Raw genomic sequence first — 27,394 nt, forward strand, 5'->3', positions numbered from 1 at the left:
CAGGAGAGAAATTAATAAACTACTCAAGAATCTAAAATTTTTAGGACACCCCCTCCCCCCCCCCCCCCCCCCCCTGCGGATTGTGTAGAAACATTAAACACAAAGTCCAATTCACCATCCCCTACCAGCACACAGCAAATACTACTCCAGTAATAGATCATTATCGAGGTTCAAATTACCGCTGTTTTTGCTTTGATTACAGAATCATTTACTTAGGGTTGGCCTCCAGTGTCTAAATATTCACAAATACCAACAGTAAATTAATGAATGCAAAACTTCAACAAAAAACACTTTGAAATTCCACCAGCCTTTACCGGAACACGTGAATATTCTACATAAAATCGAGGCTAACCCTGAGCAACAGAGAACCCGAAAATGGAGTATTTGGAGTCCGGTTAAAGTGAATGGCAAACGTTCCTTTCTACCTCGCCTCCCTTTTCTCTCCTTCCACTACATAAAGGTTCTCAAGGTGAATCTCTTGGTGAATCTCGATACTTTAGGGGTGAGGGTTTTGTCGTGTTTAGTTTTTTCCAGCGCTGAGGTTAAAAAGGATTGATCGTAAATTTAGAGCAAGGAATGCGTTATCAGGATCACACGTTCTGAGACGTTCTTGTACGATGGAGGGAATTTTGGAGGCTTCGAAATAACGACGGTTTGACCTGAAAGGGAAGCAAAAAATAGAATGAATAGGAGTGGTGAGATGCCAAAACAAGAAAGAAAGACAGAAAAACGAGAAATGAAAGATAAAAAAATGGATAAATGGATGGATGGATGGATGGATGGGATGGATGGGGTGGATGGATGGATGGATGAATGGATGAATGAATGGATGGGGTGGATGGATGGATGGATGAATGGATGGGGTGAATGGATGGATGGATGGATGAATGAAAGGGAATTAAGTTGTACACACTACTATTTTAAAGTGCAAATGAACCCTTTGACAATACATTCAGTACTGGTTCTGCATAAAGTAAATAGTTGATTGGTAAAATATTTCTTGATTTAAGTGATGCGTCTCTAAGTTATGAAGGTTTATACTTCCAATATGTAAATGATGGTGACGTCAGGTAAGGTATTTGAGTGTTTTTGTTGTAACTAGTAATACTAAATGCTGGCCATTTTGAAAATAAAAATTTTAAATAGCTTTCATGTAAACCATGAGTAAAATAATGATGCTTTTTAAATACTGTATCTATGAACCAGTTCGATTTTGTATATTTAATTAAGCCTTAATAGACGTCACGCTCATTAGCATATTGAAAGTATAAACCTTCATAACTTAGAAACGCATCACTCAAATCAAGAAATATTTTACCATTCAACTATTTACTTCATGTAGAATCAGTACTGAAAGTATTGTCGAAGGGTTCATGTGCACTTTAAATTTCCTTTTGTCATTTTTCATTCAACTTACTTGCTTTTTGACAACCGTTGAAGAACAATGCTAAGCTTTTCGATGAGTTTTTCATCAATACTTTTCTGTTGCAGTAAGTTCACACAAGATCTAAACCAGGGTTCATTACAGCAGCTATCGAGGAACGCTTGTAAAAATGCTGAAAATAAACCAGCACTGAACATTAGCTGAACCATAATAGTATTTAACTGTGCAAGGAACAGTTAGGTGTATGGGGTCAAGGTGTACGGGGTCAAGGGGTCTAGGTGTATGGGGTCATGGGGTCTAGGTGTATGGGGTCATGGGGTCTAGGTGTATGGGGTCAAGGGTTCTAGATGTATGGGGTCAAGGGGTCTAGGTGTATGGGGTCAAGGTGTATGGGGTCAAGGTGTATGGGGTCAAGGTGTATGGGGTCAAGGTGTATGGGGTCAAGGTGTATGGGGTCAAGGGGTCTAGGTGTACTGGGTGACTGAGGTACTTACGAGAATCCATTGACATTAACAGCATGATGTCCACAGCACTAGGCAGCAATGCCTGCAGGACAAGAAAATAATATTTTATATATAAAAGCAGAGCTGCAAGGTTTGGTATGGGAAGAATGTATTTCTTGACTTTGAAGTGGTTTCTGATATGAACCAATAGAACGGCAGGAAAACTCATGAACACATCCGATCATAATCCTTTACATGTAATAAATAGCATATAACACTAGCCATCACCCATTTTAAATATATTTTTTAACAATGTTTAAGCAGGAAGCTCTCATCACCGAGGTGTTTCTCAGAGAGGTCCTGCAAAAACAGAAAACAAACGAAGGAAAAAAAAAAGTTTTTAGACTCTGGTGATACTGCGAGCCTTGGGTTATTCTGAGGTCAGCATCAAACCATGTGCCTTAAACAACAATCATTCGACAGGAAGCCTAAGTAATAAAATACTTTCCAACTGATGTGTTGCATGGTTGCCTCAATAAATTCATGTCCAATGAGCCAATCAAAGATCGAAGCATAAAGACCACTATCCAATCACAATGCTCGTCATAAACATCACCGTCATGGTCATGGTACAGCAAGCTTGTACAGGGAGGTGGTCCCTGGTCCATATCAAGATTTTTTCTCAGTAACAACTGAGGTTGCTTTGCTGAAGAAAAGCATACCTTTTGTGAAGGTTTCATGAATGGTAGTATGACAGACGTGCCCTCGTATGTCAGGAACAACTGCTTCCCCTGTCATCACAATAGTGATACAAGTGTTAACATGTTATCTCTTTATTAATAAAGGTTTTGAATGATCATTAGCCAGTGGCTATATTAGATGGCTTGGATGACCGCATAAAATGGTGGTCCCTTCTCATTTAGAGACTTTAAACAGATAGGGCCACAAGTTTATCAGTGCTGAGTTGGCAACTGTCATGTGTCACCTTCTCTAAACAAAGACATTATTATTATCATTATTATTATTATTACTATTATGGTGGCAGAACAACAGAATCCCTTTACTCTTGGGAATTGAATTCTCTTTCATGTAAAACAATTGAATAGTTTCTACCATCCAACATGGAACATCATTTTGTAAAGGAACATCTATTTTCTAAAGGAGTTCTGATGTAATCTTTGCTTACCGTGTCGTCTCGCAAGTCATTCTTCAGCACATCAAACACGTGAGCAAGATGATCGACTAAACAGAAAGAAAAACAGGAAGTCATGAGTTATTGGGAAAACAAAGAGTGAGAAGGAAAAGTGGAGCAAGAGTAGGAGGGAGGAATTGCCCTACTTCACTATGACATCACATCAAAACAATCTTCAACAATCTATTGTTTAAACGCAAACGATCATGGTCGTCGGATGGGGTCAAATCAACGCAAACTAACCAAATTGTTCTAAATCCCGTATCATTCCACGAAGAGAAGTAGAATAGCCAGCAAACGCTCAGAAAATTTTTTAGTACATATTAACACATATTATATCTGAAAACCAGGCCATTTTAGATTAAACTGTTTCGCTAGGAGCAAATTTAGTTGAATTTTCTATTGGATTTGGCGATTCTATCCCCGACATAAACAAGCAGTGACGTCATAGTGGATTAGGTCAATTGGGAAGGAATGGATGGATGGATGGATGAAAGGAAGGGAAGGAGAAATGAAGGATGGATGGTAGTAAAATAGTAGTAAATAGTAGGACAAAAGCATAGAAAGAGGCAGAGAAATCTAATTAAATAAAAATAAATAAAGGGATGAATAAATGAAGGAAAAAATGAAAGACAGACTAAGAAATAAAAAGGGGAAAGAACAATGTGAAAAAATATGGATAAAATAAATAAATGGATGGATGGATGGGATGAATAAATGGACAAACCAGTGAATGTTAGACTAAAGACAAAAAAGGGGGAAAAAAGGGGAAAGTTAAGGGGAAAATAAAAATAAATGAATGGATGAATAAATGGACAAACGAGTGAATGACAGACTGAGAAATAAAAAGGGGTAAGAACAAAGGGAAAAATAGAAAGATTGAACTGGATGGCTTCAAGAATTAAAGAAAAGTGAAGGAATGGCAGAAACACTCACCTTGTGAAAGTGTCTTTAATATAATGAGAGAAGATAGCATCCGTATGTGAACATTAGAGCTATTGAAATAAATATTGCTGCCTTTCCCTTTGTCTCCTTTGCTTGGACCAGTCACAAGGCCCTCATCTGTAATCCTGATCATCTGTGAATGAATCAAGAAGAATCATCAAACATCTTTATTACGATGTTATGTGTTGCTGTGTGGGATACCTGTGGTTTATGGAGCTCTTCCCCAATGTGACGGAATGTTGAAGCTAGTGTTGACCTCTGCAGGAATAGAACAATGTAGTGTTATCATCATCATGTATCATCATCATGTATCATCATCATGTATCATCATCATGTATCATCATCATGTATCATCATCATGTATCAACATCATGTATCATCATCATGTATCATCATCATGTATCATCATTATGCATCATCATCATGTATCATCATGTATCATCATCATGTATCACCATCATGTATCATCATCATGTATCATCATGTATCATCATCATGTATCAACATCATGTATCATCATCATGTATCATCACCATGTATCATCACCATGTATCATCATCATGTATCATCATGCATCATCATCATCATGCATCATCATCATGCATCATCATCATGTATCATCATGTATCATCATCATGTATCATCATGATCATACTGTATCATCATCACTATCACTATCCAGACATTCTCTACCTGTGATCCAGAGACAGACTTCTCCATGTACATGATGCACCAGTAAGTAAACTGTAAACAGCACTCTTGTACTCTGGGATTGACTGATGGTAGATATGCAAGGATGTCTGCCATTGGAGGGAGTATCTACAGAGTAAAACCATTCAAAGAAAATTAACAGTTATACCTGGTATTTCTTCTAAGGATTCAATCATGGATAAAATATTTTAGTGGTTTGATTGATTTATCCTTCATACATGATCACGATCGTCATTATCATCATCATGTATCAACATCAAGGGTGGTGTAGTTGTAGTGTACTCGCCCCTCAACTCCGGGGTCTCAGGTTGGAATCCTAGACTCAGCATCACATTTTTGAACAGCTTGTTAGGCCTCTCCCTTGATAAAAGGGCTCTTTCTTTTGGGTTCTCTGGTTTTCTCCCTCCAAAAAATCTCATACAAGCTAAATTCCAATTTGATCTTTGAGTTAGCTGTGTCCTTCCTCTGATAAGCACAGAGGTTGTTTAAGGGTATGAAGTAAATAAAAAATAGTTTTTTTAAACTTGTGTAATGTTATCATGACCCCTGACATATCTACCTTGAGGCATTTTTCATGGACCAATGCAGAGCAGAAGTCCAATGTCTGTTCTTCATGGTCACCATCAAGAGTTTCATTAAATGTTGGTGGTTTTCTGAGATGTGATTCTGCAATCCATTCTAACAGGACAGATAGGACATCCAGAGTACCTGAGATATTGAACTAAACATGTGGAAATCCAATGAATATGAGTTAAAATCCTTTCTTTTTATGGTTTTTATCTGATGAATATGTATCATCATCATGTATCACCATCATGGCTCATCATCATGTATCATCATCATGTACCATCATCATGTATTATCACCATGTATCATCATCATGTATCATCATCATGTATCATCATCATGTATCATCATCATCATGTATCATCATCATGTATCATCATCATGTATCATCATCATGTATCATCATCATGTACCATCATCATGTATTATCATCATGTATCATCATCATCATCATGTATCATCATCATGTATCACCATCATGTATCATCATCATGTATCATCATCATGTATCATCATGTATCATCATCATGTATCATCATCATGTATCATCATCATGCATCATCATCATGTACCATCATCATGTATCATCATGTATCATCATCATGTACCATCATCATGTATTATCATCATGTATCATCATCATCATGTATCATCATCATGCATCATCATCATCATGCATCATCATCATGTACCATCATCATGCATCATCATCATGCATCATCATCATGCATCATCATCATGTCTCATCATCATGTCTCATCATCATGTCTCATCATCATGTATCATCATCATGTACCATCATCATGTATTATCACCATGTATCATCATCATGTATCATCATCATGTATCATCATCATGTATCATCATCATGTATCATCATCATGTATCATCATCATGTATCATCATCATGTATCATCATCATGTATCATCATCATGTATTATCATCATGTATTATCATCATGTATCATCATCATGTATCATCATCATCATGTATCATCATCATGTATCATCATCATGTATTGTATCATCATCATGTATCATCATCATGTATCATCATCATGTATCATCATCATGTATCATCATCATGTATCATCATCATGTATCGTCATGTATCATCATCATGCATTGTCATCATGTATCATCATCATTATCATCCTTGTCATAAAAACCTTGTTTTACCAATTTCTTGCACAATTACCTTATTCATAGCAAATGACACAGTTTTCGTGGCATCTGAAACAAAATCAAGTTACAACAAAATAAATGATTTAATGTTCATACATACATCACTACTAAACTACCACCTCAGTATACCTGTTTTTTGGCTTGACTTAACCACACTTTTAGATCGTTCTTGTTGCAACACTGCTTTTTCATTTGCTTGTTTTGATGTGAATTCTTGCTTTCTCTTCAGATGAATCAGTAAAAAATATTATGAGAACTGACCAACCCTCTATCCTCCTGACACATCTCTCACATCTCACATCTCTCATGTACTGAAAGTTGGAACCCAAGATGACATCACTGTCAATCATCCCATTATCATTAACCAATCAAGGGTGGTGTAGGGGTGGTGCATTTGCCTCTCACTTCTTGGGTCTCAGATTTGATTCTTTGACTTGGCATCACGTGTGAATAGAGTTTGTTGGATCTCTCCCTTGATTCTAGTGTTTTTCTTTAATTTCTTTGGTTTTCAATTCCAATTCAATCTTTGAGAGAGATAACCAGACCTGTGCCCTGACTTCAATAAGCCCAAAGGATGTACCCATAAAATGTGAAGGTTCATTTAACAGTATCAATAGAATTTGAACTAGGTGACTATTAATCTGCCATATCCTTTTCCACTCATTTAAATACTGCTGACAGACCCCTTGCATGTGACGTCAACACAGCACAATTTGGAAAACAAAAGAAAACAAAATAATTTCAATCTCCTGAGAATAAGCCTTTTCATAGTTTAAGCCGTTTCATAGTTTAATTGAGAACAAAAGAAGGTTTAAACAAAAGAAGGTGAGAAATTCGGGATAAAATCCCATGCACAGTGGAATCGATTCTTAAACTATGAAAAGGCTTATTGGAAACCTATTATTACATACTCCAAATGGAGCTGCACTCCGATGATCTATACAAGAAAAAAATGATCTTTTTACCTGGAGATTTGCAAGTCTGTGCTGTACACTTATAGACTGTGCTTCAAGGACTCTATTCTGGTCTTGAACTTCTGACAACTGCAACAAGAAATATTTAGTTAGTCTCTTAGTTACACTTGGTCCATTTTGCTGTGTTAAAAGGTTTGCAAACAAGCAGTAAATTGATTTTTGAGAGTAGAGTAACCAGCATTTTCCAAGGTAAATCCACTGTGGTGAATCACCATAGATACATCAAAGACCAAGTATAACCACACATTTCTTTTCAGCTTTATAGTACACTCAACAAAATTACTTGACTCTGATTGGTCGAGAGGAGTACAATTATAGCGTTAATTGTACTCCCTAGGAGTACCAAATTAAGTCGCTATGGCAACACAGCCAAAACAATGTCAAAACAATTATTTTCTATCATTTTGTTCTTAAAAAAACATATGAATAAAATTTTAAAACCTTAAGAACTAATCTTTTTTATGCATTTCAGTTGCGCGATGGACTGAAAATCGGCCGCCAAATAGACAAAGATGAACGGCGTTGCTTCACATTTTTTACTGAAGTTTTGTTGAGTGAACTATAAACAAAAAATCGCACGATCTTCTCCTCGTACGATTTGGAATTAATAGACACTCGTAATGTTTTGAAAGTTTACTCGTGTCTATTAATTTCCAAATTGTACTTGAGATTGTGTGATTTCCTATACTAATTCATAACGCAGCAGAATAAACTCAATAGAAAAATAATATGCGTTTAAAACATAGAACATAAAAGCCGAGACTGAAAGGTATCCTGGAAAATGACACAATTATCCTCTAATGTATTCACTTGAGATATAGAGGCGATATGAAACATGTGTCAGTGCAACAATTTATGAACATTCCACAAGTTGTATCACTAGATACATCTAATTAACATAATATTTCCCTTCTATGTTCTCTGTTTTTGAACTTAACAGTGATTTTGAAATTGAGAGTATATACTGTATAATATAAATCTTGAATGATAAATACCTGTTTTTTGAGAGCATCATTAGCAGTTTTGATAGTGTTGAAGGAATCTTTTAGTCTTCTAACTTCTGACTTCTGTTTCTGGATTTCCTCTTCAAGTACCAATATCTGGTCTTCATAACTCTTGACAAGAGAACCAGAGGTTTTAAAATGATGACATTGTGAAAAGAGACAGCACAAGCTCAAGAATATGTAATATTATACATTAGATAAAAGGGATATACTGTATAAATGAATGAATAAATAGGACAGGATGGATGGATAGATGAATGAATTGCTGGATGATAACGATGGCTGGAATGAAATGTAACAAAGTGGAATGGATGGACAGGGCTTTCAGAGTAAGCCGTTTCTTGTATCTGATTACAGTCAGTTATTCAGACTTATGACCATCTACTCCAAAACATTTTGAAAGCCCTGATGGAATGGAATATGAATCGATGAAACAGATGCGATTGAAGTTTAAATAGAATAAAATAGAATGGGATAACTGAACAGGATGAGAAGAATGGATAGATGGATGGATGGATGGAAGGATTTCCACAATTTGCCCCCAAAATATTAATAATTTTTTTAAAATTTAAAAATAATATCTGTTACTGTATGTCTTTATACTAATATTTGTTAGATTGTTAGCACCAGTTCAATACCTGAGCTACTTCTTCACATCTTTTTTGTACTTCTCTGTCAACTATCTTATCAATCACAATATCAGTTGTTTCACTGAGCTGTTCTGCCTCACGTAGTGCTCTTTCCCGATCTCTCAACCTTTGCTCTTTCTCTTGTAGTACTAGGTTTTCTCTCTGTTAATAAAGAAAAATATATTATTTATGTATATCATGCATCATCATGTATCATCTTCATCATGTATCATCATCATGCATCATCATGTATCATCTTCATCATGTATCATCATCATGTATCATCATCATCATGTATCATCATCATGTATCATCATCATCATGTATCATCATCATGTATCATCATCATCATGTATCATCATGTATCATCATCATGTATCATCATCATCATGTATCATCATCATGTATCATCATCATGTATCATCATCATGTATCATCATCATGTATCATCATCATCATGTATCATCATCATGTATCATCATCATCATGTATCATCATCATGTATCATCCTTGTTATAATCATAATACCATGTCTACCATTAATAATAATTATGTACTCATTGACTGAGTGGCAGGGCCGTACGGGAAGTATTTGGCTTGAGGTGATGCCATACAGATCAAGCGCAGTGAGGTCTGTACAAATGACTGAGAGCGAAATATTTTCCCATACGGCCCGACCTAGTCAGTCAATGACCCTCGCAAAAAGAAAAATAATAAAATAAAAGAAAGAAAATATGGTTGCAGGTTTCGAGCAGGGCTGTACATATTTGTATGGCCCTGCTCACTCATAGCCATACAGCCCTGCTCACACCACTTTCCCAAATGTTTTGTTAATAGCGCGTGCCCGGGCAGAGACAGGTCATATGATAACAGGTAATATACAGCTGTAACCCAACCTGTAATCTCTTATTGATAGTCATGAGTTCTGCATACACCTTCTGTACATCATTGTCTTTCAGGGTTTGTGATGACTGCAAGGAAAGATCAACAAGTGAATGCCATTAACAATTTTATAATTTTACAAACTAATCACTACAGTACAAACACTAAAAACATGCAAGCTAAATAATAGTAAATAGTGCTTTTATATACTAATATTGTACTAGTTCTTTTGTTGTATATTGTTTAATTAGTGCTACTTTGTGCTAAATAATGCAAAATATTGCAGGCTTTTAGTGTTTGTACTCTAATAGCAATTTTTCTGTCAAGTTCAGAAGAAGTGGCAAACCTCTTGTCCATCGAAGCTTAAGTTCTTCCTTGACTTAGGCCTTCTATATGATCTCCTTGGGCCATCATCAGACTCTGATATATCACCTAAAAAAAATGAATAGCTTATCTCTCAGTGTGTTCTCTTTAATCATGACCAGGAATGAAGAACCTTTTTGGTCATGAACTGAAAAAAATGAAGAACGTTTTGGCTTTGACCAGGAAATAAACTAATTTTTGGTTATGACCAGGAAATAAACGGATTTTTGGTTATGAGCAGGAAAAGAAGAATTCTTTGGTTGTGACCAGGAAATGGAGAAGTCTAGGCAAACTGATTTAGTCACTGTTAATGTTCCTGGAATTATCAAAATCATTCTCTACAGGGAACCTATCACCAGAGGGCCTATTATGAAAAGCCAATAATATAAAATCCTTATCCATACATGGGTACTCTCGTGTAACAATGCACTTTTCACGAAATGGAGAAGACAAAAAAAAACCAAAGGCATTTTATGATTGGACTGCCACAGGTAACCCAGTAATTAAAGTTTTATTCTGAGAGAAGGATGAATATTTTCTGGGGCTATAACAATATATTCTCTTAAGACCCTTCCCACCCATTGGAAAATCCAATCCCTGCCAAGGGGTAGGTATGGATATTTTCTGTTGCTACACAATATGCTTTCCTAAGACTCTCCCCAACCATCCGAAATTCCCCTCCATGGGGTAGGTATGGATATCTTACTGTGCAGACACACTAACCAGGACCACTTGAATAAAACTGACCAATCAGATAACAGTAAACTAGACAGAGATTGAACTGATAACAGTGTCAGCCAATCAGATTATCATGTTTGCACACTCTTATTACATCAATGTGCTATCTGATTGGTATGTTAAAAATATTGAACTAAATGTCGCAATATGATTGGTTAATGAAGCTAGTTTTTCTAGTGTTCCTGTTGGAGTATCCGCATAGTAAAAGATAGATAGGTACCATTCAATGTATCTTCAGAAGATTCCATAGTTTCAATATCATTGTCCTTTTTTGATGCACTAGACACATCCAATCTCTTGGCTCCCAGCCGTACTATCTCATACATAGCCTTCAATGCCTTGTTGTACTGCCTTCTCTCAGCACTGGACACTATGTCTGAACTGCTCTCAGAAAGCTGAGATAGTTGTCTTGGAGTTGCCGTAGCCCTGTTATAACCCCTACGAGCTGAACCATCCATCTTGTCTTCAACATTTCAACATCATTCCAGTCTTGGTTTATACTTGGGATCAGTATTACAATGACACAAAGATTAGCACTTGATCTGCTCTGACAAATTAAAATTTCAAAGAAATTCAAGGACATCTAAATGTGTCACAATTGCGTATAATATTGCTTGCGAGAGTTAAAGAATATGCAAGAAAAGCTTAAATGTTAAATGTAGAATATTTAGTAAAAGTAGAAACGAATTCTCATAAGTTTACCTTATATTTCTTGGGGTTTTGAGTCTGAAAACATCGATATAAAATCACTGCTTACCTCAATATGAAGGATAAGTTCTATTTGAGCGCATAAGGGTCAAATAAAGCAAGTATTTAGCGAGTATTTAAGGTCCACATTGAAGAAATGTTAACAATAAAATAAAAAACAGAATCAAAGATGGCGCGAAAACCAGTTGGACTGGGTAACCAGGCTTACAGGTAGTAACGCCTGCTCAGTATTGATTGTACATATGAAACCGTGATTAATAAGGAGGCTAATGCATGGTAGTTATTTTTGTGTTCTGTCACTTCTTGGCTACTTCTTTGCTTGATCAATCGCTTTTTGAATTTTTATATTTACTGATAGATTAACCAGGACTATAGAGTGCACACACTAAACCCGTGAAACAAATACTAACTTTTAGTACTAAATGGTGATAAATAAACAATAGAAAACAAAGGATTCTGTATGAAATAGTACTAATTAGTACTATTTAATGTTCACGGTTTTAGTGTGTGCACTCTATTCCAGATATTGAGTACCTTTTAAGGGTCATTTATTAAGCTTAACATGGACTGAAGGGGTTGCTTATGGTTGCATTCAAATGGTATAAATTCAGCTTATTAACCACATGTATATGGGCAGGGGGGTTCATGTAAGAGCTCATCAGGATATCTCATGAAGCAAGTTGTTATCCACGAACCAGGAGTACTAACGAGGTCTTAATCATAGGCAGGGTGGGGGGTGGGGTAGGCATCGTACCTTTCCTTGCAAAATCTACAGGAATCCCGCATGAATGAATAAAATTTTTGCGTCGAAAGCAAACTCTTAGGGGAGGGGGGGCGTACGTGCCCCTTGCCTCAACAAATATCTAAAGCCATAGTTAATATAGTTCAAGATATGCCCCATTGATTATGCCCAACCAAGCCAAGAGGAGAAAAGACAGGACACAAAATATATAACAAAAAAACAAATATATTCACGTCATAAACTATTATAATACAATAAGAAAAAGTGTCATTCTAAGGAAATTTGGTGAAATATATATTACTGTAAAACTGTATCACTTTGAATCACTAGAATAAAACAATCAAAATTCCTTATCCTACAATTATAGTGTAATGCTATTTACAAAAATGTTGTTTGGTTATTTCATGTGCAATTTCAAAGTATATCCCTTCCCTACCCTAGAGAGGTATTCATCTTAAACCCTACCCACTACCCCCAGAGATTTTCATGATGAAACTTGAAGGTTGAAGTCCAGCATTAGGGATATTTTTTCTGGATTATTTTTTTAATCATTTCTACATGAAAATCTATGGAGAAACTATTGTATTTATATTTATGGTTAAAATCAAAAAATGTTTAAAAGACCTTGTTTTTCCAAGGTTGGTCTATTTTTGAACAACAAAAATTAGTGGTAAAATAGTATGACGTTTCGATGTTATCACTACTTTTTGTTTTTCAATGTTTTCCTTTAGTGTGAAACAATAACTTGCATGCTTGTTTGAGACTTTCAAATAATAATATGAGTATATAAAGATATATACATAATTATAGGTAGGCTTTGAGCTAGTAAAAGATAGGAACTAAATCGCTATCGATATAAAAATAAAGACCATAGGTTGAAAATAAATATAAGTATTTGAGCTTTTTCAGTTTTCTAAAAATTCAGCTTTTGTTTTAGAAAGGTGCTAGTTAAAATTTAATATTTTGTCTCACTTTCAGGACCCAAACTTAGAGATTTTGGTTAGATTTCTTTAGAGAGGGGGATTATGGACGTAGTACCTTTCACTGAAAATTCAATAAGCCTTTTCACAGTTTAAAAATCGATTCCACTGCGCGTGCCATTTTATCCCGAATTTCTACATTCTTTTCTCTAAACCTTCTTTGTTCTTAATTAAACAAAAGAAGGTGAGAAATTCGGGATAAAATCGCATGCGCAGTGGAATCGATTCTTAAACTATGAAAAGGCTTATTCAATTCTAGGAAAATGTTGACAAAAGATAGAAAGTCACCAAAACCTCTAAACAAAGGTCATGGGATCCCTGTGGTATGAGTAAATCTCTTTAATCTCCCTTGATTCCTACACCTCAATCTCTGAATTCGATTCGTTGTCCGATATAGAAGGAGAGTGTGAGAGTTCTGAATTTGAATCGCCTTCTGAGTCTCTTCTCATCCTTATCGAATTAATATGTGTAGATGTAGGTCGGGATCCGTGTGGTGAGAATGACGGCGATACAGCCGCAGTGTCCAGCGGCGATACGGAAGGAGAACGTGTTATAAGGGGAGTGATTGCAGGGGTGAAGTTCGGCGAGAATGCAGGAGATGTGTACTGAGTTGAAGGTGGGCTAATAGGAGAACGTGGTAAAGATGAAACTGATGATAGCATATCTGTGGTGGCGATGCCAGGTAAATGTGCTTGAAGTCTGCTAGAAGGAATGCTACTTGGTGGTCTCACAGCTACTTTTTTAGTATCAACATCATCCTTCATTTGCCCAATTTCTAAGAAAACCTCAGCTAAAGGCTGGAACTGTGGTCCCCAGTCAAGAAGATAATCCCAGTTGTAACTACCAGAAAGTTCTTCCTTACTTCCAATGATTGAACTCAAGGAGCCGGCATACGGCGCTTGCTCGCGTCCCTCCTCCAAGAACGATCGGGGAACTTCGGCAATCGATTCATCGTCGGCATCGACTTCGGCAAGCTTAGCGTAGAGTAAATTGCCAACGTCGTGTCCACCGTCTGCTTCACCGCCTCCTTCCTCACCAAACACGTGCATACTCTCTTGACTCTGGTATTCCATTTTGGATACAATTTTATCGCTTTTGTATGGCTTGTTCTCGTCTACATGAAGGATTCCACTACCATCGCTTATCGTCAGCTGGGAGATTTGATCTTCATCATCCTGCTGAATTCCCGAGTCAGCGATCATAGTTTTGACAGCGTAATTATCCGAGTGCAGACTTCCAACGTCCCCATTTCTAACCGAGGGTGGAACTTCCTCGAAGTCCCCATCAGAGGAACCACGACCACTAGACGCACTACCAGGAGTTTCCGAAGCATCAGTGCTAGTGACATTGTTATCGGTCGACGTTCTGTTAAGGGGTGTGTACTCTTGAGGGAAAGTACGCCCTGGAATGCTTTCTGCAGATACAGCAGCATGGTTGGAATTGCCCGATGGTGGATGCACTGTTATTTCATCGAACGAGCCATCGAATTTAAGCCGTGGATTTTTGCGAGCTCTTTTGCGTTTTCTATGGCTGTAAATGAGAAGCATTACCACGACAAGTACAAGAAGAATAACACCAGCGAGGACTGCCAGAGCTACGATGATTACTAAACTAGTACCAGAGATATTTCCACCGCCTGTCTGTTCTTCTTTAGTTACAATCCCACAACCAGGACACGTGTAGTCCACGGTCGCGACAACGTAAACAGTAGTCGACTTAGATTTCGGTTTCCCATTGTCAGCCGCCACTCTCAAATAAATTTGGTCATTCTCTTTAGCAGTCTCTCGACGGACTCTACTGCGTAAGCTTTCCATCGATACGGCATCGTAAGAATCAATACTTCGTCGTTCACGCTTCATTAGACTTGATCCGTCGTTGAGTGTTCGGTTAACTGTTATGACACCCGAGGTCCTATTGATTTTCAAAGCATCGCTTTTCGGATCGATAAAGGAATAGAATAGCATGCCGTCCTCTCCGCCGTCTTCATCGGTTGCCGACACCTGACCGACAACATCTCCGATCTCCGCGTTGCCAGGGACTGAGAACGTATATTGAGACTTGGAGAAAACGGGAAAATATTCATCGACGCTTTGAATGTAAACTGTGATGGTGATATTACTCTGCAGTGGCGGAGACCCTGAGTCCGTTGCCTTGGCTTGCAAGTCGTAGGAAGATCTAACTTCGTAGTCGAACTCAGCGTTTGTCCTTAACCAGCCTGTAAGTGGGTCGATCAGGAATAGTCCTTTGCCGTCTCCTCCAATGATCGAATATGTGATTCGACCATTAGAGTCGGAATCCTTATCTCTAGCGGTGAGGTTGTAAAAGACTGTAGAGACAGGAGAGTTCTCGGGTACTCTGACTTGACCAGGATTTGGGATATGGAAGACTGGAGGGTTGTCATTTAGATCAAGGACTTGGATCGTGACAGCGACTTCAGAATGTAATGGAGGATTTCCTACAAAAAAAAGACAATAAAACATGGTTAGTAAGATCTTGTTGTCAAGAAGGCTTGAATGTTAGTGCCTTCGATGTTAACACCTCATTTTGAAACAGTACAGTGATTTTACTTGGCCCATGAAACAAAGTCGTATAATTAGTAACTAATAGTCGAAGTAAAACAAAAGAAAGCAATGGAATTAGTGTCTACATTGACTATTAATTCACAGGCGAAGGAAAATCTCTTTATATCATGCTGTAAGGTCATTTTGATGGCAGTGTCATGTTGTAACAGGGTCTGACATTTTGCGTGAGTCATACTTTTAAAAGTGTCATGTTTTGATAGGGTCATGTTGGTAAGAAAATCCCGTTTCATGAATGCTATGTCGCTAAGGGTGTCATGTTGCTAAGGGTGTCATGCTGCTAAGGGTGTCATGTTGCTAAGGGTGTCATGTCGCTAAAGGTGTCAAGTTGTAAGCGTGTCATTTTGCTAAGGGGGTCAAGTTGTAAGCGTGTCATGTTGTAAAGGTGCCACGTTGTAAGGGTGTCATGCTGCATGCTAAGGGTGTCATGTTGCGAAAGTAGTCTTGTTGTAAGGGGGTTATGTTTTCAAGTCACATTGCATGAGTGTTATGTCGTTAAGGATGTCATGTTGTAAGGGTGTCATTTTGTAAAGGTGTCATGTTGCTAAAGTTGTCATGTTGATAAAGATGTCATGTCACTAAGGGTATCGTGTTCCAAGAGTCATGTTGTCAAGTGAGACCCGTTGCATAAGGTTCACGTTGCTTAGCCCATGAGAAAGCCCAGTCACTAAAATTAAGGGGAAAATGCACGATAAAGATAAAACAATATTGACCAATGAAACTGAGTGGTTCGCAAACATACCTTCATCAGAAGCTCGCACAGACAGATGATGAGTATTAATTGCATCATGATCCAGTAGTTTAACAGTCCTGATGATTCCAAGGTTTCTGTCGATGGAGAACGAGTCCTTATCATCCCCAGACTCAATAGAATACCACACTTTACTATTCGTCCCTGTGTCCCCATCAGAAGCCGAGACGTTCATGCACTATAGTTCCTACTTTCACACTTTCATACCATTGGGCCAGGTACTGGGCTTGACGAAACTCGGGCTTCAAGTCATTAACATCTGTGACGTTGATCAGAACGGTCACTTTGACTTCCTTTGAGAGATTGACGTACATCAGAGGCTCGAATAACTAGCTGGTAATGGTCTTCTGTCTCGTAGTCTAATGGAGAATTGATACTTATTGTTCCACTGCGCTGTCCAATACGGAATTTATTCAAAAAGTTTCCACTTTCGATGACATAACTTATTCTTGCTAGAGGGATATTTCGAGCGTTTTCTGTGGCTTGTACAGTCGTTACAGAGGTTCCTATGACTGCATCTTCACGAACGCTTGCACTGTACTGAGCAAGGTTAAACTTAGGTTCTCTCGTGATCAGAACTCTGACATAGACAAAAGATTTCTGTGAAGGTATTCCTTGGTCAGTTGCAACTGCAAGAATCTGAATAAGAGCATCACGTCCATTCACTTCGATTCTCTTATTCGATGAAATTACGCCAGTGACGTCGTCGATTTTAAAGTCTGGAATGTTCTTAAGGAATGAGTATCGTAGAATTTGGTTCGAACCACTGTCTTTATCATAAGCCTTGACTTGTAACAAAGGTTTGTTAGCCTCGATGCTATTGGCCAAAGTTACCTGGTACGAACTGTTGTAAAAAACAGGCGCGTTGTCGTTCACATCCAGGACATTTACCCTCAAGTCCACGTCAGCGCTGTACAAACCATCGCTCACACTAACGGTCAAGTCATAGCTCTTAGTCGCTTCGTAGTCTAGCGCCTTGAGTAAAGTCACCGATCCAATGAAACGACTAACAGCAAACATGTTCGCTACACTCTCGCGCTTCAGGGTGTAAACCAACTGAGAATCCTTGTCAGCATCGGTGGCTGTTGCCATGGTGATGACAAACCCTAGTCTTGCATCCTCGGTCACACTGATGTTAGATGTAACGTTGAAGATAGGCGTATTGTCGTTCACATCAGACACAGTAACTCGGATGGTACTAGTACTCGGACCTTGAGGGATTCCCTTGATCTGTTGCCTTGACAACGAGGGTGTAACTAGGAACATTCTCACGGTCCAGTGGCTTGGCTGTCTTGATCTGACCAGATCTTTGGTCGATAGAGAAGGCGTTGTCGGTGTTTCCAGACTGAATTGAGTACGCAAGCTGACCATTGGTTGTTGAATCGGCGTCAGTTGCGTTCACAATCACGACATCTCTCGCGACAAAACTCCCATTATCTTCTGCTAGCTGGGTGACAATATTCGCCGGGAGAAACACCGGATCATTGTCATTCACGTCAATCAAACTGACATTCAACGTCATGTACCCGTTGAGTGACGGCGAGTTTTTCAAGGTAGCTACAAGCTGCAGTTCGTATTCTTTGATGACTTCAAAGTCAAGCCCAGTTACCACAGTCACAACACCAGAATCGGGATAGATATAGAATGTGTTACCAACGTTACCACTTATAATACTGTACGTCACTGGATCGCTTTTCTTATTCCTTGCCAACAAAGTTGTTACATATCCATTTGATGCTACACTCTCTAAGACAGAGACCTTGGAGTGTGACTCGTTAACAAAGACGGGTGGGTCGTCCTGTACTGCTCCTATCAACACCTCAGCAACCCCATCACCACTCTTGGACGGTACTCCAAGATCGTCAGCTACTATCCTCAGAGTGTACCTCCCAGACGGTGGGTTATTAAAGCCCGAAGATGTTCTTAGTACCCCTGTGTTACTCTCTAGTTGAAACAGATTATTATGGGCGGAATCTTTGAAGCGATATGTGACTTTACCGTTAGTACTCTTGTTAGTGTCCGCGTCTGTGGCAGTGACTCTCAAAATAATGCTTCCAGAAGTGGTATTCGGGAAGATGTTCGCTTGATAGGGTGTCTCAAGGAACACAGGAGAATGGGTATTCATGTCTTGTATTCGTAGAGTTACCTTCACCCAACTCATTTTCTGATCAGAGCCTTGGTCATGCGCAGAGCAATAGAACTCGTAGACTGACTTGACACTTGTGTCAAACCGCGAGACACTAGAGATGACACCAGTCTTGGTGTCTATGGTGAACACGCCAAACGTATCTTTACTAAGAGAGTATACGATCTCACCATTAGATCCGCTATCTTTATCTGTTGCCGTGACGTTCAGCAACGAGGTACCTATTCGCAGTCAGTTCTGATATTGTTCTACCGTACTGTGGTTTTAAGAATGACGGAGGATTATCGTTGACATCTTCCACGACGATGACCACTTCACATGTTGTTGAATAGAACGGTTCAGTTACATCCTTCGCTTCTATAACCAATCTGTATTCAGCAATAGTTTCTCGATCAAGTCTCTTGACCGTTGACAGTTCTCCAGTGTCCTCTGAGATCTTAAAATCTCCTCCAACATCTCCTGAAAGAATCTTATACTTGACTTGAGCATTGCTTCCATAATCGAGATCTGTAGCGACTAGGGTGTAGAACACTCCAGGAGGGGTATTTTCCTGGACTTTCCTGGTAATGATCGGGCTGGCAAACGTTGGGCGTTGGTCGTTCTTGTCCAAGACGTTGATCTTAACAGTAGCGGTACTTGCACGGAATGGGTAGGTCTTCCCAGTCGCATAAACTAGAAAACTATACGAGTCTCTCTCTTCTCGGTCTAGCGTAACATTGGTAGTGATCAACCCTGTAGTTGCGTTGATACAAAACAATTGTCTCTCTAGTCCACTTGGAATACTGTAACTCAACTCTGCGTTGGTACCCGAGTCGCGGTCACGTGCCGTCACACTTAGCACTGGTGTCCCCCCTGGCGCTGCCTCGGTGACATTGCCAATGAAAAGACCCTTGGTAAATTCCGGGGGGTTATCATTGACATCAACTACGAATAAAGTCAGAAGTTGAAAGGATGATAACGGTGGATTGCCTTCGTCTGTAGCGCTTATGTTCAACACGTGGGCACGTTGAGTTTCATAGTCAAGATTTCCTATCTTCGTCAGGACGCCAGTTTTTAAGTCAAGACTAAACTTCCCATCATTCCCTCCTATGATACGGTATTCAACCTTGCCCCGAGGTCCTGTATCGTAGTCCAGAGCAGTCACAGACATAACCTCAAAGTTGAACGGTTCATCTTCCATGACGTAAGTGATATTCCTTGAGACAAACACTGGTTTATTGTCGTTGACGTCCAACACGATGATCTTCAAAGTAGCAGTACTATAGAGGCGATCTTTCTGAGTATATGCCTGATCTGTGGCGCGTACAATGAGGGTATACTCAGGATATAGACTCTCTGTCCAATAGACTTATTGTAGCGGATCTCTCCTGTTGAGGAGTCGATCTTGAAGTGCTCGTCCGGAGATTGGGAATCAATCGAGTACCAGATCCAACTGTTGCTTACCAGAATCATCGTCACGTGCTTGGATCTTCTTAACCACGTGGTTGACAGGTATTCCTTCGTACACTGAAGCTATTATAGGATTCTTTTCAAAAGTTGGTCGATTGTCATTTGCGTCCAGTACGTAAATATTCACCCATCGATAACTCGTGTGTTGTGTCTGACCCATATCCTTGGCACTTATCTTCAGTTGATAACGATTCTGTCTCTCAAAGTCCAAGACAAGACGAGTGGTTATCACCCCAGAGGTGGTATTGATTGTAAATGTGTTACCGACGTTACCTTGTACGATTTCGTACTGTATTCTGCCGTTATCGCCGTCATCTTGATCTACTGCATTCACCTGTGCAACTATCCCCCCAACAGGAAGCTTTTCAGGCACGTTCACAAAGTTCGTCATGTTCAGGAACATTGGTGGATTGTCATTCACATCTAGTACATAGATGCTGACCATTACGATGCTGTCCTTAGGTGGACTTCCGTTATCTTTTGCAGCGATGTGCAGTATGTAACGATCTTTCTTCTCCCTGTCCAGCGCTGCAGACAAGCTGATCTCACCAGTTTTACTGTTGATTGAGAAGACCTGCGAATTCTGCTGTCCTGCAGCTATTGTGTACTGGATGTCACTGTTCGCTCCAGCTTCGTCAGCGTCTGTCGCAGTCACCTTTAGTAGCGAGGTCCCCACTTTAACATCTTCATACACCTTCTTCTCGTACTGCGACGGGTTGAAGACCGGGCTGTTATCATTGATATCTTCTATCACTATGGTAACAAGAGTTTTGTCAACACGTGAGCTGACACCTCCATCAGTAGCAACAACAGTAATAAAATAAGATGGTTTTCTTTCACGATCCAAAACCTTGTTAGTCTTGATGACACCCTGTGTCTTTATCAATGACAAACTCTCTCACGACAGATTCAAACGCGTATGTAAGTTTAGCATTGCTTCCTTCGTCCTTATCAGTTGCTAAGACCTGATTAACCACTGTTTGATTTGCCTTTCCTTCTTGGACAGAAAATACATACGAATTTTGCTTGAAATTTGGATTATTGTCATTGACATCATCAACAATAACGGTGACATCAGTCGTTGCTGTAAGAGCCGCAGGGAATCCATGGTCTGTAGCAACCACAGTTATTTTGTACACTTCGACATCTTCTCTATCCAATTCTTTCTTGATATAAATCCATCCATCATTTCTTAAGCCAAACTTAGTTGTATCAGCTCCAGCCTTGAAGCTATAGGTAATTCTTGCATTCTCTCCACTATCTTGGTCTGTGGCTGATACTTTGATGATGTTGGAGTCTGAACTCTGGAGTTCAGATACAGTGAACAAGTGTATGTTGTATTCATAAACACTGGAGCATGATCATTCACATCAACCACAGTCACAGTTCAAAGTCACTTGAGTTACTAAGGGTGGAGACCCATTATCTTGAGCTCTCACAGTAAGAGTATATGACATCCCACTTGTGTCAAACTTTACAGGTTTTTGTAATGACAATCCTCCAGTGTTTTGATTCAAGACTAAAGATCTGACCAGGGTTGGTTAGCAAAGTGTAGGTTACTCTACCGAAATCTCCACTATCAGGGTCTTCTGCCTTTATAACATAAAATATATCACCAGTTTGAGTATTTTCTGCAAGAGGAACCTGCAGAATGCTGCTATTAAACTTGGGTTTATTGTCATTCAAGTCTTGGACAACGATGTTCACTTTTGTATAACCATACAGTGCTGGCGTTCCTCCATCTTTAGCTTGCACATTTAAAATCAAATGGGGTGTTTTTTCATGGTCAACTGAATCACTTGCATAGATAGTTCCAGTCTCATTGATAACAAAGAGGTTGTTACTATTTCCACCAATTATGCTATAACTTATAATTGCATTTGTTCCAAGGTCTTTACTCACGGCTTTAACAGTTCCAACAACAGTTAGAGAAGAATTTTCAACAATCGTAAAGTTATAAGATGTGTGTTCAAAGATAGGAGGATTGTCATTAACATCAAGTAACAGTAATAACTACAGTTGCAACTATTAGACGACTGCTTACCACCTCCATCGACAGCTATTACTTTGAGAGTATGGGAATCCTTAGTTTCTCTGTCCAGATTCTTTGCAATAGAAATCAGACCAGATGTTGAATTAATAGCAAATAGTCCATTGTTATTACCTTGTGTGATTCTGTAAGTCAGTCTTGCATAGATCCCACTATCTTTATCTGTTGCGACCAGAGTAGCAATTACCGACCCAATGGCCACATCTTCAGCAACTTGTTTGGTGTACAAATCTGGAGTAAACTCTGGACTGTTGTCATTTTTATCAAGAACTTGAACATTCACAGTTGACAACACGTTTCTTCCACCTCCGTCGGTAGCAACAACTTGAAATGTATACAATGCTTTTGTTTCATGATCAATGGGTCCAGTTGTGAATAACTTTCCTGAGTTCAAATCAACTTGAAAAGGAATTCTATTGCTGGTAGGTAAGGTGTATTGTATAAGACTGTGCTGTCCAAGATCTGGGTCTTTTGCAAACACGTAAAGTATTTCTGTGTTTACTGGTGTGTTTTCATAAACTTGACCATGATAAACACTTTGATTAAACTCAGGACTATTATCATTATTATCACTAATATTTACTATAACCGTACAGTTTGTTTTTAAGGGTGGGTTACCTTTATCTGATACAATAACAGTCAGCACCGGTTGAGCAACCTTCTCACGATCCAGATAAGAAGTTGTTCGTATTTCACCTGTCACTGGATTGATACCAAACCAGTTTCTGTATGAATCACTTTGGGAAGTATTGGCCAATGAGTAAACAAGCTCTGCATTTGATCCGTCATCCTTATCCTTGGCTTGAACCTTGGCAACAAGTGAGTTTATAGTAGCATTTTCATAGATCCTGCTAACATACACATGCCGATCAAACTTGGGGTAGTTATCATTCACATCACCAACATTGATTTTGAAGCTTTGTTTTGTAGATAGTGGAGGAGAACCATTGTCACTACAAGAAGCTGTTAGTATGAAATTGGGATGTGTTTCTCTGTCCAAGGGCCGTCCAACATAAATCAAAGACTCAGACAATACAGCATCGTACTTCATGCTAAAGAACCCATCACCACCCTCCAAGGTAACATTAACCTCACCATTCTTCCCTGAATCTTCATCTGTAACAGACACACGAACAACTTCCTGGTTTACTCTAGCATCTTCATTCACTTGATATATACCTCCCATGCTGAACTTCAGGTGTATTTTTGGAACATTATCATTGACGTCAACCACATTGATTACTACTTTTGCAACTGCATATTTCTTTGGAATACCCTGTGCATTCTCTGCTTTGATTGACAATTCATACTGCTTTTTCGTTTCATAGTCAAGAGTTATATAGACCTGAATTTCACCAGTTTTTGGGTTAATACCAAATTCTCTTTTGGGAATAGAATGAGGTTCTATAACATACTTAATAGCTGCATTAGTTCCAATGTCTTTATCAGTAGCTGTGACATTCAAGATTGGAGTATTTCTTTTAACATCTTCCAGGACATTGACGGTGTAGTTGGAAGCTGAAAAGATAGGTGGGTTATCATTTGAATCACTCACAGTAATGTTCAATAACAAATAAGCCCTTCTTGGAGGGTTTCCACCGTCGCTTGCAGAAATATTTAGAATATAAGAATCCTTAGTCTCACGGTCAAGCTCTTTGCCAGTATTTAGCATCAAATCTCCATACAAATGGCCATTCACATCTCTGTTTGCAACAATTCTAAACACATTCTCATCGTTTCCTGACAAAATACGGTAGTTTTGTGTTGAGTTTAAACCACTATCTGGGTCAGTGGTGATAAGTTTATAAAGAAATGCTCCTTGATGTTTGTCCTCTGATAAAACTAAATTTTTGAAACCCCCGTCGAGAAACGTCGGTGAATTGTCATTCATGTCCTCGACGAAAATCGATACAAAATAACTCTTAATAGGAGTATTTTTCAAGTCAAACACTGTTATATTATATTTTCCATCTTTTAACAGAGGATGCTCTCGATCTAACACAACATTTGTTGTGATAACTCCAGCTGGAGTTATTTTAAAGTGTTGCCTCCCCATCCTCGGTGAAATAGAGATTATAGCATAATCTGGATTCCCTTGACTCGAAAGATTTCCAACCACCGTACCAACGGGCTTTCCTTCGGGTATACTGAAATGATATATTCCATTCTGAGCCAGAGAGACGTCCAATTGACCGCAAATAATACACAACGCCAGTACAAACTGCCATAACTCGAGTCTTTGTTTAGTTCCCTTCCAAGGAACTTCTGTCCGCACTGTTAACTCAGTCATAATAACACAAAAATGACCAAACACACATCCATGTGGGTCTAGAAATCTTGCTTTTACGGAAGATCTTCATAAAGCACTGGTTTGAGGCCACCATTCACACATATCTCTCGCTAATTTGGTAAAAGGTATTCTACTTGAACGTCATGTAGGATGCTCACTATATACACTTTGTGCTCAACAATGGTTCGACTTCACACCGTGAATTCGAATATTTGAGCACAAAACCGCTTTGAATGTTCCACTTAGGACTTATTTACACATTTAAGGTTCTCTGGGAGGTCTCTTCACGTGAAAATAATAAGGATCTGACGACTAATTTACAATAGAATCCACTTTGAAGTTTGTGTCGACCTCTTTGTGGAATGATGAGATTAGATTCAAATAGCGTCGTGAAACGTACCAGATCACGTGACCACACGGAGGAAATGTATTTAACACATGAATGGTTTTCGAAAATGTACTCCGTAAATAATCTTTAACAATACTAAAATATTCAACTTAAAGTCAAAACAGAGCATTCTTAAATGAATTATTTAGAAAGCTATAAGTTAAAGAGCTTCTAAAAATAATTCTGAATCTATTAGTTTTTTATCTTTGGATTTTTTGAAATCCCTTTCGAGGGTCAAGAAAAAATTGAAATTTGACTCGCATAAGCTTTGATTGGAGCTCCCTGGAGAGCGAACTGTCAATAGAATGTAAATGGAATCTCTAGAAGTTGTTTTTCATTTGTATTTTAAAACAAGAATGAGTAAGGAGTGTGAATCTTTCTGACAAGAACCAAAGTGACATTTTTGACATGGCTAGTTTTATAATTAGACATGAAAAATATACCCTACTTGAGCGTTTGTGTCTGTGCTTGTGAAATTCATTAACAATTTTGCGGATTCTTATTTCCTCTCTACTTGACACCGTTGTAACAATAATAGACTATATCGAATTCTGATTGGTCAGGCTACATCATACATAATTAAATCAACAGTTTCCTGTTGCCATGGAGAAGGGTCAAGGAATGCTCCCAGACGGTTTAGGAAGTCTTAAGATCATAGAATATCACTCTACAAAGAGATCATGAGGTTTTTAAAAATACTTTTGATTGAGAAGAGGTTAAAAATACAAAAAAGGAGCTGGTTTTTGTTCATTTTGAAAGCCACTGTTGATGGAAGCTTTCAGTGTTTTGAAAGAAGGCCAAGTTATTCGAAACAACAGTCCATGTACCTAGATGGCGTGTTTTTCTTTCCATTTATAGTATTTTTTAACTAAATAGACTCTAACATTATTAGTACTTGAGATTCCAAGAGGCTATCAATAGACTCAACACCTTTAATTAGGATAAAATTCTGTGCCTTGAAGTAAATTTAATAACGTCTAGATATACAAATCCTCGTGAATTTTTTATCTCGCTTTGAAGTGCGAAAAAAATGAGATTCTCGTGACGACACTGAAAACTGGTCTAAAGTCAAGTTTAACAAGGGATTATTCTTAAAGAAAGAAAGAAAATAAACAATTTAAAATTACTATTTTTCAAAGTCGAAAAAGCTTGTATCAATTCTGACAAAGACTTAAGAATACCACTTTGAACTATCATCAAAGGACAAAAGAATTTCACGCTTAATGCATTTTCTCTTCAGGCAGCTTTTAAGCTCTATTTGTCAAATCTTCTTGAGCAAACAGCTTTTAATGATCCTCCATCTATTGTTTGCTTGACAGATAGTGTTATCTGAGGAATGTAAAACGGTAAGCCATTCATTCAAAGACTAATAAACAGAAATTAATTAATTCTTGCAAAATCAAAAATCAAAATTCAATCTGTTTTCTTACTGGGGTGCTGGAAAATTGAACTTATCAGCTAAAATTAATCACATTTACTCAAAATTCTCGTGAAAATGCTAAGATACTATTTTGTCAGCCCCCTCATCTGCAGTATAGTCTACATACCTTAAAATTTTCCAACTTGTGTTTCTTCTCATTTTGACAGAAATATCCCATCCATATGCTCAAAATATTGTCGGGAAAATAATTTAAACCAAGCATATTGTTGCCTTCTGTTGGTTCTGACCTTTGCAAGGAAAAACAAGCTAATTTTTTCATTGATTTTAAAGTTGTCCAGAAAAATAGAGCACGCGTTCGTATGTGGACCAGCCCTTTACCACGTCTGGGCGAGTCTCAATAATTATCCCATCTTTGAAGCTTATGGTCTTAAATGCTTTAAGCAATAGCTCTGGGTCAAAAAAGTCACGATGGAGCTAAAAATTACAAGAATTATTTCCTTTTTGAAAATAAAAATTTCGACAAAAAAGGAGCGAAAACAGAAATTGACGAGGCTTGTCCCATTTTGTCTTTTTTTGAAAAACCATCCAAAATTTTAAGAATAAAGTTTTCAAAATTTAGTATAACTTTTGCTTGGTAACATTCTCGTCAAGCCTCAGGCCGAATAAATCGTAATACCTGATCTATTATTGATTTAACCATTTTGAAAGTTAGAAATTCAAAACGTCGAATTTTGATTGACGATCATACACCGACAAACAGGAGTGTCCAATCTGGCCACCAGAATGGGGCGCGCAAGTTTCCACCAGATGACAATTTTTCTTGTCAAATTAGAAATAAATTGCTAGCCGCTATATAAATAATCGTAAATTATATCACGAAACATGTGGTTGCAAGTTGTGGAAGTTAGTTGTA

At 38.3% G+C, this 27,394-nt stretch overlaps 2 protein-coding genes across 4 annotated transcripts; both read right to left on the minus strand.

The window, feature by feature from the left end:
* Positions 1-85: 85 nt before the first annotated feature.
* LOC116304330 (coiled-coil domain-containing protein 138) lies at positions 86-11,914 on the minus strand. 3 transcript variants are annotated; one of them, XM_089039541.1, is made up of 18 exons: positions 11,775-11,914; positions 11,238-11,517; positions 10,263-10,348; positions 9,931-10,005; positions 9,044-9,196; positions 8,397-8,516; positions 7,393-7,470; positions 6,557-6,650; positions 6,441-6,475; positions 5,235-5,396; positions 4,658-4,783; positions 4,166-4,222; positions 3,956-4,097; positions 3,014-3,069; positions 2,550-2,618; positions 1,879-1,930; positions 1,418-1,556; positions 86-659 (listed from the first exon to the last, which is right to left on the minus strand). In XM_089039541.1, the coding sequence occupies exons 2-18, from the start codon at positions 11,473-11,475 to the stop codon at positions 521-523; spliced, it is 1,821 nt and encodes a 606-aa protein (XP_088895667.1). In that variant the 5' UTR covers positions 11,476-11,517; positions 11,775-11,914; the 3' UTR covers positions 86-520. The 3 variants fall into 3 exon arrangements, with proteins under 3 accessions (XP_088895667.1, XP_088895670.1, XP_088895668.1); XM_089039544.1 differs by having other exon boundaries at positions 11,238-11,559; XM_089039542.1 differs by having other exon boundaries at positions 11,238-11,564.
* A 760-nt stretch (positions 11,915-12,674) lies between these two features.
* LOC116304367 (protein dachsous) lies at positions 12,675-25,074 on the minus strand. Its single transcript, XM_089039364.1, is given in 10 exon segments — positions 12,675-15,902; positions 16,769-16,946; positions 16,948-17,106; positions 17,267-17,906; positions 17,977-19,151; positions 19,153-20,270; positions 20,337-21,267; positions 21,362-21,676; positions 21,933-22,276; positions 22,417-25,074. Coding segments are annotated over 10 exon segments (9,255 nt in total). The 5' UTR covers positions 24,713-25,074; the 3' UTR covers positions 12,675-13,803.
* Between the last annotated feature and the right edge of the window lie 2,320 nt (positions 25,075-27,394).

This window comes from Actinia tenebrosa, unplaced genomic scaffold, assembly GCF_029948245.1.
Source record: "Actinia tenebrosa isolate PJP-AT-01 unplaced genomic scaffold, QUT_ActTen_1.0 PGA_scaffold6__47_contigs__length_16458017, whole genome shotgun sequence".
NCBI classification, from domain to species: domain Eukaryota; kingdom Metazoa; phylum Cnidaria; class Anthozoa; order Actiniaria; family Actiniidae; genus Actinia; species Actinia tenebrosa.

What these genes read in the sequence shown, in the direction of transcription:
- LOC116304330 (XM_089039541.1), bottom strand. Translation starts at nt 11,475, where the DNA reads ATGGATGGTTCAGCTCGTAGGGGTTATAACAGGGCTACGGCAACTCCA. An exon ending in AAGAGCTCCATAAACCACAG is followed by an intron (nt 4,098 to 4,165) that starts GTATCCCACACA and finishes ATTCATTCACAG; the next exon opens with ATGATCAGGATTACAGATGA. An exon ending in GTTAATGTCAATGGATTCTC is followed by an intron (nt 1,557 to 1,878) that starts GTAAGTACCTCA and finishes GTTTATTTTCAG; the next exon opens with CATTTTTACAAGCGTTCCTC.